Raw genomic sequence first — 15,708 nt, 5'->3', positions numbered from 1 at the left:
GAGTTTATTTTGTATATAGGCATAAAAACTGTCACTCTGGTCCTACTATATGATTATGAAAATAAAATCCATCCTTCAGAAGAACAACTTCTGAAGTTGTTTGCCTCAGATATTTTAATATACAGACAATTAGGTAGCATTAATATGTTACCTTAAAGCATTTTAGGTGAGGAAGAACAGTGGAAAGTCAGCCACAGAGTATTACCTGTTAGATTTACCGTTGCTGTTTCCAAGCAAAACCCATTTAATAGGGAATACTTTACTCCCTTTTTTTTATTAGATATATTTCTGCTTCTCTTAACATTGGAGAGTGTCTTGATAAAAGCTACCATCTAAAGTTCATATGTTGAAGAACTTTCAGACTTTAATTAGAAATAGCCAATGCAATGAATGACAGGTTTCTTCTTCTGAAGATTGGAGTTGGTGTACCCTGTATTTGAAGTGATACACACAGCAAAACCTGATGGTCTCTTTTTCATCTGTGTTTCTATTTGCTGTTGTTTCAAGTCTTGCAGGTATTGGCTGTTCAGCTCTGTAGCGTAGGAAGCATATAACTCTCCTCTTTCAAACACAAGGGGGTTTTTTGTATTCCTCACATGTGCAGAATAGGTGGAATCATTGCAAAGCAAGGTGGCTGGGTTGTGGGATATTTTTTGGTTTTTTTAATGCATAACTGCATTGCCCACTGTAGTGTACAGAGGCAAGTAAGTATTTCAATTTATATTGCAGTAGTTTTTCTCTTCATGTTGGCATTCTGAATGTTTTTCCAGAGGTGTCTGCCTCTGTCCACTCACACTTGTGCACAAATCAAATGCCTACAGTTCGACATTGTTGGCACCACTCCTTTGTCTTTTAGGAAACTGTACTACTGGTTATTCCCACAAATTCATATGGCAGAATTTACCAAAGATGAAATTACATCAGTCATGCTTCTGCAGTTCTCTCTCTTTTTCTCCTATTTAACTTATATATCTTTCAAGTTTGGTGATTTGCTGAACCGATTCATGCAAGATAGGAAGGTGCTGCCACTTCACTGGTTTTTTGGGAGGTTGGTGGTTTTTTGTTTTTTCCTCTCCACTGAAGAAAGTAGTAGTAGTTTTGAATTTGGAAAAAATACTGTAATGGTCCCCGGTCATATGGAAGATGAGCATTTCTATTGTCTTTGTGTTATGGGTTGGAAAGAAAGGATAAAGGGCGGGGCTTTTGTTGATTGTTTGAGGTGGAAATGATGGATTAGTTACCAAGTTGCTTTTGTTAAAATAGAAAATCAAATTTGCTGTAGCAGAAATTAGTCTAAAGTGGATACACGTAACAAGGGACTCTTCAAAGTGTCTTTACAGAAAGAAGGAAGCTTGTTCCCTACTGGTGATGATTAAATAGAATTGAAATCAATGTGCAGGGATGGAGGTTTTTTGGGAAATGCAATATAATAGAACACCTCCCTCTGGTGGTACACAGTACATACTTTAATCTGCTGTATAAAGACACTGAACTGGAAACTTCAGGGTGGGGTATGCCTCCCAGACTGCTCTGAAGAACTAGTAGAACTTTTTTTTAAAGATAATTGATTGGCATATAGACTTTCCTGCCACTCTAGCTCTTTGAGTATGATGGAAGAGTGTTGGGCTGCTTGACCCAGTTTATTCTGAGTTTGTCAGTTAATTACATTTTTCTGCTACCCTCCCCTCTTGCTGCTGGGATTGGTTGCATTTTGCCATTTTTGCTGGGCCATAAGGATAGGCTCTATGCATGTTTGTGCTTTAAGCAGGTAATCAGATCAGCATGCGTGAAACAGCTAACAGCTTCTAGCAATCATTTGGTTCTTTCTGAAAATTTATTCATCCTTTAGTTTATTCATATTTAGCAGTTTGATCTGAATTTTATGTGCCAGTCCTCAGTTAGTTTCTAAAGTAATGCTTGTAGTTACTTGTACTTGAATCACAAATAGCCACCTTAACTGGAGAAAGGTTGTTGTTAACTCTTTATCTTGTAGTTTATTAATGCCAAGAAACAGATGATTTCTAAGATTTTCTCTATAAGCTTTTTGGGGGTGGGTTCAGTCTATCAGTCTAGAGAACGTGAGCCCCTGAAGAGGCTATATAATTGTTATTTTTAGCTCTGTTTAGGCATAACAAAGAATGCTTGAAAGAATGCTTTCAAACATTTCTTGAAAGCATACTTTAGTTCCTTGCTTTTCATGGTCATTGCACTTCAGAAAGTGTAACAAGCTAGCTGAATCTGTGAGAATAACATTTTTCATCCTTGTTTTCCTTTCTGTTTAGTAAGCATTTTAGGATGACTTTTCCTGTTGTTCTTTCAGAGCATAACGAAAACTGTTATTCTTCCCTGCCACCCGCCCCCGCCCCCCCCGCCTCCTGCTGCAGGCTGAACATTCAAAAGAGGTTTTGCTTTTTTTGTATGTCATTAATAGAAGAACCTGCGAAACCTTGTAAATCTTCTCAAAGGCTCTAGATGAAAAGTGAAAAAGCTGGGGCCTTTCCATGAGTCAGAGTCCTAATTCCATGGCTGTGACACTGTTAAACTCATAGAAACAGAACTTGTAACATAGAGGACTGACCACAGAATGTATTTTCATGGCATACCAGCATTTAATTAATGTATTGTTCAGGGCCGACACATCACTGCTTTGATTTAGAGTTTTATGCTTTGCTAGTGAAGACTCCCATTTAAGGGATCTACTATGCCCAATAACAACCATTTCCAACTCGGACCTCTGGAAACAGCACTGGTGAAAGGCTAATTTTCACATCTCCAGTAACTTGCAAGTGGTAGCACAAGTCAGGTTATATCAAATCACAAATCATGGGTATGAGAAGCAAAAGGGTCATTTTCTTCTCAAGCTTTGTTTATTGTACTTTCCCTTTATTTTCATATTAAGACATAGACAAGAGTGTGTGTTTTAGCCAGTGTCAGCAGTGATCCTCCAGCACTGACAGTCAGAAGGATCACTTCATCACAAGAGATGCTTTAAGTTCACATGTATTTGCTATATAAAAATAGTGAATTGAGGAGGAATGTATTTATCTGTCTTTTCCACTATGGGGACGTGTATGCATCATTCTGAGGAGAGTACTTTTTCCATTCCTTTTCCTTATCTCACTTCTTTTAATGTAAAGAAACCAGAGAAGCATCTAAATATTGAAATAGTCAGCATTTCTAAAAAAAAATAAATAAAAAAAACCCTTAAGCTTTAGATATGAACTCACTAGGTGACTTATTTTTGCAGCCATTATGCACTGGTTTCAAATTTCGAGATGTGCTCCAGCACAATTTTCTTTGGGATTTGTTGGCTAATAATGAAAATGTGTGTTGTCATTGACTTGAATTCAACATTTCTACTATCTTCTTCTAGAAGACAATTTTAATAAATAGGAATAAAAAAGAAATTGTTTTTATTAACTCAAAACTTCAGCATGTTTTGTTGCACACAGAGAGGCCTAAGTGATGTTTATTTTATGTAGGCAGTTCTTTGATATCTGTGCATATTCATATTTTTGCTCCTAAAAGACTGGTAAAGAAATATATATATTTCAAGTCTGCTGAAAATAAACAAGGGATGCTTAAGTTGAAGTTGGGTTTCTGAGCCATAGTGTTCCATAGTCAGAATTTAATGTAACACAGTGGTTTGCAGTAACTCCATCTAGTGAGAGTTTGCTGTGTTTGACCTTTTGGATTCATAGATCTAGATCAACTTTCCTTTTCTTGGTCCTTGAACTTCTGCAGTTTTTTGTCAGTAGGTTGAACACTGCTCTTGTGCATTTCTGTGTGATTACAGATTAGGATGGAGGGGTTGGTAAGTGGGAGACTACAGCTACTCCCTTAAGCTCCTGGACTCCTTTGGGAAGTTAGTAAAATATGGAGCTTGAAGCTAAGGCACAGAGATGTCAGATGGTTCCCAGTGAGCTTTTTCACTTGTGTGTTTGAAACATGACCTGGGTTTTTTTATATATATTATTGTAGATTATTGCAGTCAGAAATTGCTCATATAAGCTCCAAGCATGGCAAAGTTTTCGCCCCAACAACTGAGGACTGTCAGACTTGGAGTTTCCTCTCCATGCTTTTCTCTAACTACTGCATATGAAAGGCAGATATTTATTATAAGAAGCAGCATCAGATTCCAGTAAGGCTGAGAACAATGGGAAGCTCACCCCTTATACTTCACCTCGCCATTCATTGCTTTGGTGGTAAAACCTGAATAGCAATAAAATACTTTCCCAGGCACACATTTCAAAGGGTTGAGTTGGCTGTGGGGAAGTGAGGCCAGGAAATAAGAGTGCCTGCTCTCCCTTCTCTTCTAGAACAGTCTTTAGCTTTGCCTCTATGCTGTTCAAAGGAGATTGGGGAAGAGAGTCTGGTAAGTGAGTAATTCCGAGGGATGTTTTGAGAGTTTTGGTAATGGTAGTCATTAAGGTGCCTTAACAGGAGATGAGGGAGAGGGAACTGATGAGGGGTTTGTGGGTTAGTAGTAGAAAGGTTTAATTTACTGTAAAGGCCTTTTATCCCTTGTGAAAATCCTGATGATTTATAGTATAGCCAAATATTTGGGAATGCTTGAACTATAAATATGACTATTATTGACAGAAAATGAGGCAAATGTTCACTTTAATTGGAACCACATAAATTAGACTGGAGGAATTAATTAAAAAATAATAGACAAGCATTTTGAAATTGGAGGGTTCTCTCTAGGTATTGGAAAGGGCATGATAAGGTGACTTAAAAGATAGCTCCAGTACAAGAATAGCTAATTGAAACATTTATTTTATTAAAACAATATTAGTTCCTACGTGCCTGGTGAATGAAGTGTCCAGAATAAATATGAATGGTAATTAAATTCTATTTCTATCAGTTAACAGTCCCATTTTCAAGGTCTCTCATTTATTACAAAAGCACTTTGAGAAGTTCACTTCATTAGTTTACTTCATATGACTCACTACTGTTGCAAAGTGCTTGGTTTATGGGTTTATGGATCAGAGTCTTCTAATCAAAATGAATGTTTGTCCCCCTTTAGGAGCATAAATTTTGATGTATCATCACTGTGAATTTAATTTGAAATGGGACATTTCTTATTAATTTTTTTTACTTTCATAAAGGGGTGCTAGTACTAAAAGAATTCTAGAGAAAAAGATACAGGCGTTTAGGGCAGTGGTAGAGTTGTGATTTCTATAGGTTGTGTGCTGGTCTTATTCAATTATAAACTTACACTTTTAAGTATTTTCTAGAATTTTGTCTTGTCTGTTTTTAAATGCTCATGTTACACATTTTCCAAGTCTTTTAGAATAAATTCTATAGATCACAGCTGCTTAGATGTTTTCCCCAGGTACTTTTTTTTTTTAACTCTTCTATATTTAATTGTTATATCTCCACTGTTGTATTACCCTCGGATCATGGTAAATGATTGTTCCTCTTAAATGCCAAATGTAGCTTCAAGTAGCTGCAGCCAATTAGATTTACAGACTAATTCCATAACCTTATATCAGTTTACTTTTCCTGGCTGTTGGGTACTGGAGTTTTCTTTTTCTTGTTTCTTGCTAGAGTTGATCAAATTATTGTCATTGCAATCCTTTGCAGTGGCAGCATGTAAGAGTCCATGGCAAGCTGCCACTTGGTTGGTGTTTTACTAGTGGCCCATTTTGGTAGATGTTCTTCCTAATAATTCCCACACTACATATCATTGAAAAATAAAATATTTCTTGCAGTCATGATCAAGGTGTGGTCGCTTTGCTTTCCACGTTTTTTGTTTAAAGTTCATGCTTTCCCCTTGGACTGGATTATTACCGATATCCTTTGATACAGATTCAAGAATCCATACTGTCTCAAATTAGTTGGGTAATTGTCCTGGTTTCAGCTGGGATAGAGTTAATTGTCTTCCTAGTAGCTGATACAGTGCTATGTTTTTGAGTTAGGTATGAGAAGAATGTTGGTAACGCTGATGTTTTCAGTTGTTGCTAAGTAGCGTTTAGTCTAAAGTCAAGGATTTTTCAGCTTCTCATGCCCAGCCAGCGCGGGGCACAAGAAGTTGGCACAGGACACAGCCAGGGCAGCTGACCCAAACTGGCCAAAGGGGTATTCCATACCATGAGATGTCACATCTAGTATATAAACTGGGGCGGTGGGGGCAGGGGATCGCCACTCGGGGACTGGCTGGGTGTCGATCGGCGGGTGGTGAGCAATTGCCCTGCGCATCATTTGTACATTCCAATCCTTTTATTATTGCTGTTGTCATTTTATTAGTGTTACCATTATCATTATTGGTATCTTCTTTTCTGTTCTATTAAACCATTCTTATCTCAACCCACGAGTTTTGCTTCTTTTCCCGATTTTCTCCCCCATCCCACTGGGGGGGGGGGGGGGAGTGAGTGAGTGAGCGGCTGCGTGGTGCTTAAGTTGCTGGCTGGGGTTAAACCACGACAGTAATAGTCTTAATTTCCTAGTTCCACTGTCAGATGCAGGTGCTATAGCTAGCCTCCCATTGATTTTAGGTTTTGCAATGTAATAGTACCTTTATATAGTACTTTGTCACCATGCATGCTCTGTAATGAATTAAAATACGAATGCTAACTGTGGACCTTAGGGATTCTGTAACAGGAAATTTAAAGGGCATTGTTAAAATAGCAGTTTATTCTTCATAGCTTCAGTACTTAGGATCCTGTGATGACAGGCAATAATATTTATTCTTCTTTATGTTGGTGAGTTTTATGGAATAATGAAATTTTAATTGAAATGATGTAAGCATGCTACTTTAAGTGACAATAGGACATGTGACACAAGGGGTTTTAAAATTTTATTTGTAGGGGGTTTCAGTGACCTTGTTCCTGGTCAGTACTGAATTAGCTATAGTGAGGAAATTGTTATTATCAGGTGGAGCAAGGAGTGTTAGGTCTGTGCGGAAGTCATTCTCAGAGGAATCTTTTGTAGATGATAATGAAATTCCTTTTTCATCAATTCAGGATTTCGCAACTACTTTGGAGATGGTGGGATCACATGCTATAAAAATAGCAGGGTTTTTTTCCATGGCAGTCATGTAAGGTATTATAAGCCTGGTTAATATAGTTACTGTAGATTCTTCTACTCACTTTTATACAGAACTGCATTTCTCTTCCTTAAAATGATATCTGGATATATATTTATTAATGTCTTGGATCTTAAGCTGAAGGTCATCTGTAATAATGCTATGCTTGTTGTCTTGCTAGCCTTTGTTTATTAGTTAATCATGAATTTTCTTGCTAAATAACAGGCAAAATTTGGTAGTCAAATCTGGAGCTTCCTGTGTAGCTTTGGGGGACATTCATTTTACAGAGCCAGGAGAAAGAAGGCCTATTATGGAATGTCACCTTTAAGCAAGGAGTGTCTTGTTTTGAGACAAAAATACTTCAAATGTCATCAGACTTTCTGGAAAAAAAAAACCAAAAAACCCCAAAACCCAACCCAAAACAAAAAAAAAACACAAACAAACAACAACAAAAAAAACCACAAACCAAAATAAAACCCCCTAAACCAACCAAAAAACTTGATCATGTCAAACTTCCCAGTAATTTTACAAATACAGCAGTCTTACTATATAACTCGATCCTAATTCCTGAATAATAAATACATGTAATTGCCTCTATGTTCTCACTGTTTACCACCCTTGCAGATCCATCTTTTTTATTTTTTGTTTATTTTGCACTTTTCCTAGTTTTTTTCTTCTCATTTGAAAAGAATGAAGAGTATATAAAAAATTCAGTATATGAAACATGCAAATTGCAATATTATTTGAAACTCTTATTAATAATGTGTTGCTATTTTAAAAAGTACAGCAATCATGAAGGATAACTAAACATAAAGAACTAATTTCAGTTTTTCTTCCTGAAGAAAACCTGAAAAAAATGAAGAAGTTGTATTTATGATTAAAAACCCTAAGAGCTGAATGGCTTTCCTGTATCACATGTGCTCACAATTCTACATGAAGTTCAGTTGTATAGAAAATAATCTTTCTAATATATTTGCTGGTTTGTCAATTTTCCCAGTACTTTGGGCCTAACTGTGAAAACGATGAGCTCTGCTGATAGCTCATACAAGAACACACTGCGATATTTATTTCATACTCTCCAGTCTAATTTTCAATTTATCCACCTATTGTTGCTATTATTATTGTGGATGTATCAAGAAATACCTTTTTATATATATGTATATGTTATATATCGTTTATATATTTATAAATATAATTTTGCACAGTACTTACCTCTGATTCTGTTGTATGACTTTGGTGGTTGTCTTCTAATCCAAACGCTTGTGCAAATTCTATGGTGCATTCCCCTAAGGGCGGGATATCTGTGTTAATTGTGCAAGTGGGCTAGTGCATCTTTCTGTCTGTGTGTTACTTAAAAAGAAAAAAACAACTTCTCTTCCCAAGTAAAGTTTATTGCCAGTCTATTACTGGAGCTTTAGATTGCTTTGAGATATTTACTTAAAGGAAAGGTTTTATCCACTTCACACTGATTTATTATGCAAAAGGTAGTTATATATGAATGACACTTGAAATGCCTTCAGTAAGCTATGAAAAGTCCAGTGAAGAGTTCTCAGTAAATAAGTAAATAAAATCTTTAGGACTTGCAATACTATTCCATGGCCATATATGAACAGTTTTTCCAGGCATGTGAAGGAAAAAAAAAAAGAAATTATGCAACAACTTAAAGTAAACATTTCACTGTAGCAGTTTCAATGTCATAATATTTGTGTTACTTCCCATAGAGTACTTTTGAAATGCGATTTCTTTTAAGTGTGGAACTGTTTTCTGATTAGTCTAGAGTAAGGTAACGGTCTATTGTGTACCTTGGGATACTAATCGACTAGTAGACATTTGATGTGACACTAACACATTAATTTATGCTTTGTAAAAGAACAAGATGGTCTGCTAATAAAAATTGTGCAGATTGCACATGTAATGCAGTGTAAGAAGCAAACACTCTCCAGATAACTTTTTTTCTAGTTCACACTGCTAAGTCATGGGAGCTGTAGGACTGAAGAATAATGAAGCGGTGTAATATTATTTATCAACGAAAATAATTACTTTAAAGACTAATTTTCTCCTCTTGGCATGCTGTTTACTCTGACAATTCTTGCAACATCCATAGTTTATTTGAATGAACCCATTTCTTATTAATGAAAACATCAGTTATAGACCAGGGAACAGGAAGTGTTTGTAACCTTGACCCTTAAGATAAGCCAAAAGGAGAGCAGACCCTTCGGGAGTTTCATAAATATTATGATTTCTTATGCCATAGCATGAGTGCAAATAAGAAACAGCCCTGGCTTAGTATTAAGTCATTTCATGTGATATTTTGATATGTCTGTCTTTTTCAGAATAAAATGCTTTATGAGACGCTGATGTTGCTTGTATTTGCCTTTGCCTCAAGTTTCAACTGATTGTAATCACAGAAGTTACTTACCAGAAGCTAAAAGTTACAGACCCCTTACAGTTAAGCAAAAGCTGAGGACTCAATATTTCCTTAGGTATTTTGTTGGATGTTGGTGGCTAAGGTAAACTAAATACTGGAATTGGGACTGTCTGATTTTTTTGTGTCACAGAATCGAGAGTATTTTAGGTGATGGAAGAGCTGGCTGTTATAAATATTTGTTAGTTTGATCTTGAGGTAATGGGTGAAATGAACATATTGGGAAGACGGGCTTTTTCTGGTTGCTCACCCTAACCTGGTAACAGTAACTGGACAAATGTATGAGGGAGTTTTAGTACGGTGCAGAAGATATGATTTCATGTGGCAGCTCTGGTTTTATGGGTTAGAATCAGAAGCTGTAAAGGTAATGGCTTTCATTATCAATGTTATTTTATGAATACAAATGGACAAGAGATTGTCTTACAAAAGAGCTTGTCTTCTGATGTCTGGAAACAAATCTGGTTTCTTGCCTTCCTTTTAGTCTAAACTATTTGAATTCATTGTATATATAGAATATGAAATGTTTGTATCATGTCTATATATGCACATGGTCATCGTGTTGTTTACAAATAAATCCTAAGTAACAAAACAAAAATAACACTCTTACTATTAACATCTAGAGCCCTGCCTGAGATTTGCTGCTCCTGCTCAGCTAGTTGAGATGCTGGGTGCAACCCTTAAACTCAACCAAGCAAAAGGATTTTGGAACTAGAAGACCAACAGAGATACTGCTTACAACTGGCAGCTTCTCCACCATGCAGTAATAGTTTATTGGATGTATTTAATTCATTTTATTGATAGATCTTTCCTTCTGTTATTCCCCCATGCAGGAAATGGCTAATTTTCACATCTTTCTTTGGTTCTGGCTCCATCTTGTAACTAACACTAGGATATCTTGCACTTTAAAAAACAACAAAACAACTACCGCAACCACCAAAAAAAAACCCCAAACCTGAAGGCAGTGGAGAAAAGGAGATAATGTTGAGAAGAAAAAGAAAACATATTTTCTGACAAAGGAGAAAGCTTGTTTCCACTAAACCTGTGTACCGGTTGAAGTTTCTGCAAAAAGTTACATTTCATTAACTAGGAAAGGGGAATGTGAATTTGATGGATTTTTTTTTTTTTTTTTTTTTTTTTGGTCAGTCATTGTGCATTTTGCTAGCACAATGCACAGATTTTGCTAGCATAGTGAAAGTGTCAGTAAAAATGAATGAAAAAATTAATTGAAATGTGTTTTGCATGCATCTCTAGTTAAATAGAAACTTCTGGAAATTATGATTAATGTCTTGCCAGCTCTTGGTCTGTTTTTTCCTTGTTGAGACTATTAGGAGAGGTCGTTGTTCAATCAACAGAATTACATTCTGATTTTAAGCAGAATAAAGCCTCCCCTTCAAAACTTGCCAGGGTCTTGCATGTATTGTGTTTTTTTTGTTTTGTTCTATTTGTTAAGTGGTTAAGGCTTAACTGGATTTATTAAGACACAGCTCTCCTGTAACTGTTACCAGCTTTTATTGTGCTTGAGGGGAGATCAAGATGATCTGCAAGTTATTTGTGTTGACAAGAGTCCTGGTTAACAGAAGCCAAATGCCATCCACTAATATACAGAAGAAATATAATACGGCTCATCCAGTATGTCATTAGATATGTATTTGTACTGGGTAAATACTGGACCACAAATCATAAAGCAATATTTCAGAAATCTGTTGATAATTTTAGTCAAACTTATTATATATAACTATGTTAACAAATAGGTCCTGTATTGCTGTTGACACCACATGACTAATGCAACTCTTAATAATTGGCTGTAGTGTAAGTAGTACAACTTCAGTTACAGTTAGTATGTCTCGGGCACTTGAGATTAGCAGTCTCAATACTTTCCTCAAGTACTCTCATCTGCAGTGAAATAGTGGTTAAAAACGGGGGATGAGAGATATTCTCAGGTTCCACACAACTGAGCAGGCTAAGACTTTTTTTGAAAGTTAATTGATTTGCAGGCTGAGTAAAATTTAGTTCTGAACATGAGGTCCTGAATTCATGAAGGCAAAGAGCATTTAAGTGCCATGGTGGATTTTACTGCTGTGTCACAGCTCTGAACTGTTTCACTAGTAAGCTTGTTGGGAAATGCTGTCACTGAATGACCATTTTTGACAGCCTTTTATGCTCTCCTTGTGGTTGGAGAATTTATCAATAGGTTGCAAAAGTGAATAGTTTTTCAGGGAAAAAAAAAAACCAAACAAAAAACCACCTTGGTCAGTGTGCTCTTAAACTTGCAGCTTTGGGAGACACTGTAGCACTTGTACTTACCATACTATCATTAAAGGACTGTAACTTTTATTATATAGACCATTTTGTAACAATGTGTTATGTTTCTCTATAAATGCCTTTTGTGGATGACACTGAGCTAGTGCAGCCTGAGTAAAGTATTTGGAGCTATCTAGGAAAAAAAAAAAACAAAAACAAAAACAAAACAAAACCAAAAAAAAAACCAAAACCCACTGCCTGAGAATTTTTAACTTGCTGAATTTTAATATATTTCATAGTATCTGTAGCTGTTCTGTAACTCTACACTTTCTTTTTTTAATGCATTTTATAGATTGCTCACAGTGTATAATATTGAGCGTGACCATTATTTTTGCTCTGCTCCTTGAAGATGGAGTTGCTCCCACTTCTGACACATGCACACAACGCAGCTTTACTTTTGGGTACTGCATTGGATGCAATCTCATGTAAAATGCTTACAATTTTTGTAGCCACCTTGTATTTGCAGGCAACATGTGAGATTTTCCTTTATTTTCTGTACTGGTTATTTATAGACCGGTGGTTCCCAAAACATCTCCAGCTGTGAGCTCCCCTTCTGTCAAGAGTGTGGCTTCAGTAGAGGCGTGAAGAGTTGGGTATCTTCTGGGGTGGTGGCTCAAGTTCTAACTGCTGCAGCTTTCTGTTTGTGGCTTGTGCAGAGTCCAAGTGCTTGAAGCTTTCTTGATACTACAAACACACTAATAATATCCAGGAGCCCAACTTGGATGAAACTTCGTTGATAACTAGTGAGGCCTGAGTAAGACATCACCCTGGGTCCAGTAACTCATCCCTGACAAAAAGCATCCCACCAGTTTTTCAGAGCTGTGTTGTGAAGGTGGATGATTTCTTGTCTGCCACCTCCTTCCTCCTGCTCCCTGGCTTTGAGCTTGTTCCTCTCCAACCTGGACTTCTGGCTGACTCTTCCAGAGCAGAAGTTACAGCTTAATTTCTCTGGCAAATCACTTAAATCCTAAATCAGCATTTAGGGACTGTTTGACTGTAGTGCTTCCCAATCCCAGTGACTCATGTTGGCAACCTGTGTTTCTAACACATCATCCGCACACATTTGTGGACTGCTCTGTTTTCCTCTGTGTCATGACATAATAATGAGCAACCAAATACTGATTTATGTATGTGTTTGCATAATGAATAAATTCTGCCTTTGTATGTCATTTAAAAAAAAAAAAGTATTTAGGAATACCAAGAGGTGATGCACTTCATCTTCAACTGTCTCTTTAAAAGGAAGAGGAGCCTTTGCACTGTGAGAATAACTGGATGTTAAGCAAACCAAAATCCACTTGCCTGAGAGGGGTGTTTCTGGGGGGCATCCAGTGGCAGAGCTGTGCCAGACTGAAATCCAGTAGTGTAGCTGGTAGGAACTGAGATTAATGCTGTAATCAATTGGGTACCAAGACTGTGGGTTTGGGAAAAAGCCCTCAAGTGAGGATTTGCACTTAAAAAGGAAAAGACTATTTCCCTTCAAACCTGAATCTGCTTTGTAGGCAAGGTCAGCCTGAGGATGGCATCTATCAAAGGCACAAAATTTGGACTATGGGGGCAGTTTGGAGACGTAGTGTGACTTGGCAACTTGCTGACCAAAAAGAAAATAAAGGAAAACTTTGAAGCCAAATCATTTGTACATAGCTCTAATGTATTGCAGTGATTTACTTCTCATATCTAACTCTATGGTCATAGATCAATGAGAAACTTCTAATACCAGTGTTGGAGTAAGTGAAGGAAAGAGGAAGGAGGAAACATGCACACACATCAAACAAGTGATGCAAAGGCAATTCCTCACCAGCTCCCCCATGCTAACCTGGAACCCTAGCTGTCTACACTAGCTTCACCAAAACTGTTGCTTGGTGGGATTTTATATAACAGCAGTGAGAAATATTGTTTTTAGAGAAGTGTATCATTTCCTTATACTTGCATTACATGCCTTAGTCCTTCCCTCATCCGATGTTTGCTCCTTTATGCTTTTGTACATGCTTCGTGTGAACTATTTTTAAAATGATGCTATGTGCTGTATACTGATATATGCAGTGGTAAGCTTTGGATGCTCTTGAATGGCTGGGGAAACAAGAACTTTGTGTAGTTCTGAAAACGTTTTTTGTTCTTCAACAACAAATAACTTGTAAGCTATTTTAAATGTAAAGGAAAAACTTGAAGGCTACTCTGTGTTGTATGACATATACAAATGATCAGAATGATGATACCTCTGGCAGTGTTTTGGGGTTATTTTTGTTATGCTGAGTGTTTATTGTGTAAAATTGGATAATTAGATTGAGCAAGTGGGATGACATATGAAATCTTGGTTTTGACAGATTTCCAGAAGAAGCAGCCAGACGACGACTCTACTCCCAGCACAAGCAACAGCCAGTCAGATTTGTTCTCTGGAGAAACGAACAGTGACAACAGCAATACCTCTCTAACCATGCAGGCCGCTAACTCCAACCAGCAACTTTTGACAGAACTGAATGTAACTTCACCGAGCAAAGAGGAATGTAAGTGCATGAGTCCTAAGTGACAGCAAAGGAGGCATAAACATTTTGCTTCATTCTCGGCCTTATGTTTCACTGACTTCCTTTGGAAGTAAATGGCCTGTCTTCTGGGGCAAAGGGAAAGGTTAGAAGTTATTCACAAAATAGACATTGATGGCATTAACCAAGAACAGATTAAAAGGGGTCACAGGGGTTTCTAACTAACTTTACAGCTGTTTGAACTGCAGTATACAATTTAATTGCGATTTTGAGGCACTCATTTTGAGAAACTCCTCACATTACTGGTAAATTAATATTTATATACAAGAATAAAATCCAATATCTTGTGAAATTTGACTTTAAAACCTTTTGGTTTTTAATTATTGCAGTTGCACATAGCACTGACTAATGAATGCTTGTCTAGACTGCTGCTAGGTTACTTGCATAAAACTTAAGTTTCATGTGGTAATCCATCTCTTCTTTCATGACCCATCGTTCTTATTTATTGAACTCTGTCAGGCAAAATTTCTCCCGGAAGGTAAGCTAAAATGTTAAAGATTAGCAAACACAGTGAGATAAAGTTGTCTTTTAAATTATTCTAAACCTCTCTCTAAGTTCATCCTGTGTCTAATATATTGAGTTTTAAAATCTGCGTTCTACAGCTTAAGGTCAAATATGTAATTTGCAGTTTCATTTTCCTCCAACTGTAGTTTTATTTTAGAAGGTGCTCTATGGAGAGAATCCTTCTTGAGCTGAGTTTACTTTACATTGTGGCTGGTAAATAGACGTACATATTGCAAGAAAAACTTGCTTGTTTTTTAGTGGGAAATCTGCGAGAGCTACTCTGGTTCTTCAGCATTGAGGCAACTGCTGGAAATAACAATGCTGACAAAGCACTAGGACTAAAAAAATCTTTGATATGCTACACTTGTTTTCAGTTGTGTTAACTATTTGCATAGGATGGTTTTGCTGAGTTGCTGAAGTATTTATTCTGTTTACAGGTATGTAGACTTTGCATATACTTTTTACGTATGTAGATTGGCTGTGGACAGAGCACAAAGTGTCATTTTGGGATTGTGGTAGTTTATTAGACTAACGAAAATAAAATTTTTAATTTGAGTTATTGTTTTCTATCTGAGACTATTGTCAGAAATACAGTAGGGTTCAAATGTGAATGTTCTGATACCAGTTCTTGTAATAAGACTAAACTTGCTATGTAACTCTTGTCTCTCCTTCGCATACACAGTTGCTGCTGATCACCCATCGTCCCTTCCTTCTGTCCAGCGCCTCTTCAGGGGAAACCTCTAGTCTGCTGTAAAAACAAGGCCTTAAAACAACCTTCCTAGAGAATTTAGCAAAACGTTATGCTTCAGCAACACATTTGGGCGTTCATAGGGCAGGGGGCTTCAGCACCTCTGCTGGCTTATTAGCCAGGATCTGCTATTTGGTGTTACGGGGTGCTTCTCCAGTGTTTA

At 37.0% G+C, this 15,708-nt stretch overlaps 1 protein-coding gene across 2 annotated transcripts in view; it reads left to right on the top strand.

The window, feature by feature from the left end:
* ZFAND3 (zinc finger AN1-type containing 3) overlaps nucleotides 1–15,708 on the top strand; it is a 150,405-nt gene that overhangs the window by 82,260 nt on the left and 52,437 nt on the right. For both annotated transcript variants that reach the window (XM_075042941.1, XM_075042942.1), the window contains one exon: nucleotides 14,078–14,257. In XM_075042941.1, coding sequence (XP_074899042.1) covers nucleotides 14,078–14,257 — 180 coding nt within the window. The remainder of the gene's footprint in view (nucleotides 1–14,077; nucleotides 14,258–15,708) is intronic.

The sequence above is a fragment of the Buteo buteo genome, chromosome 12, assembly GCF_964188355.1.
Source record: "Buteo buteo chromosome 12, bButBut1.hap1.1, whole genome shotgun sequence".
NCBI lineage: Eukaryota > Metazoa > Chordata > Aves > Accipitriformes > Accipitridae > Buteo > Buteo buteo.
The sequence above is the reverse complement of the archived record's forward strand: the minus strand, read 5'-3'. Positions and strand labels throughout refer to the sequence as shown.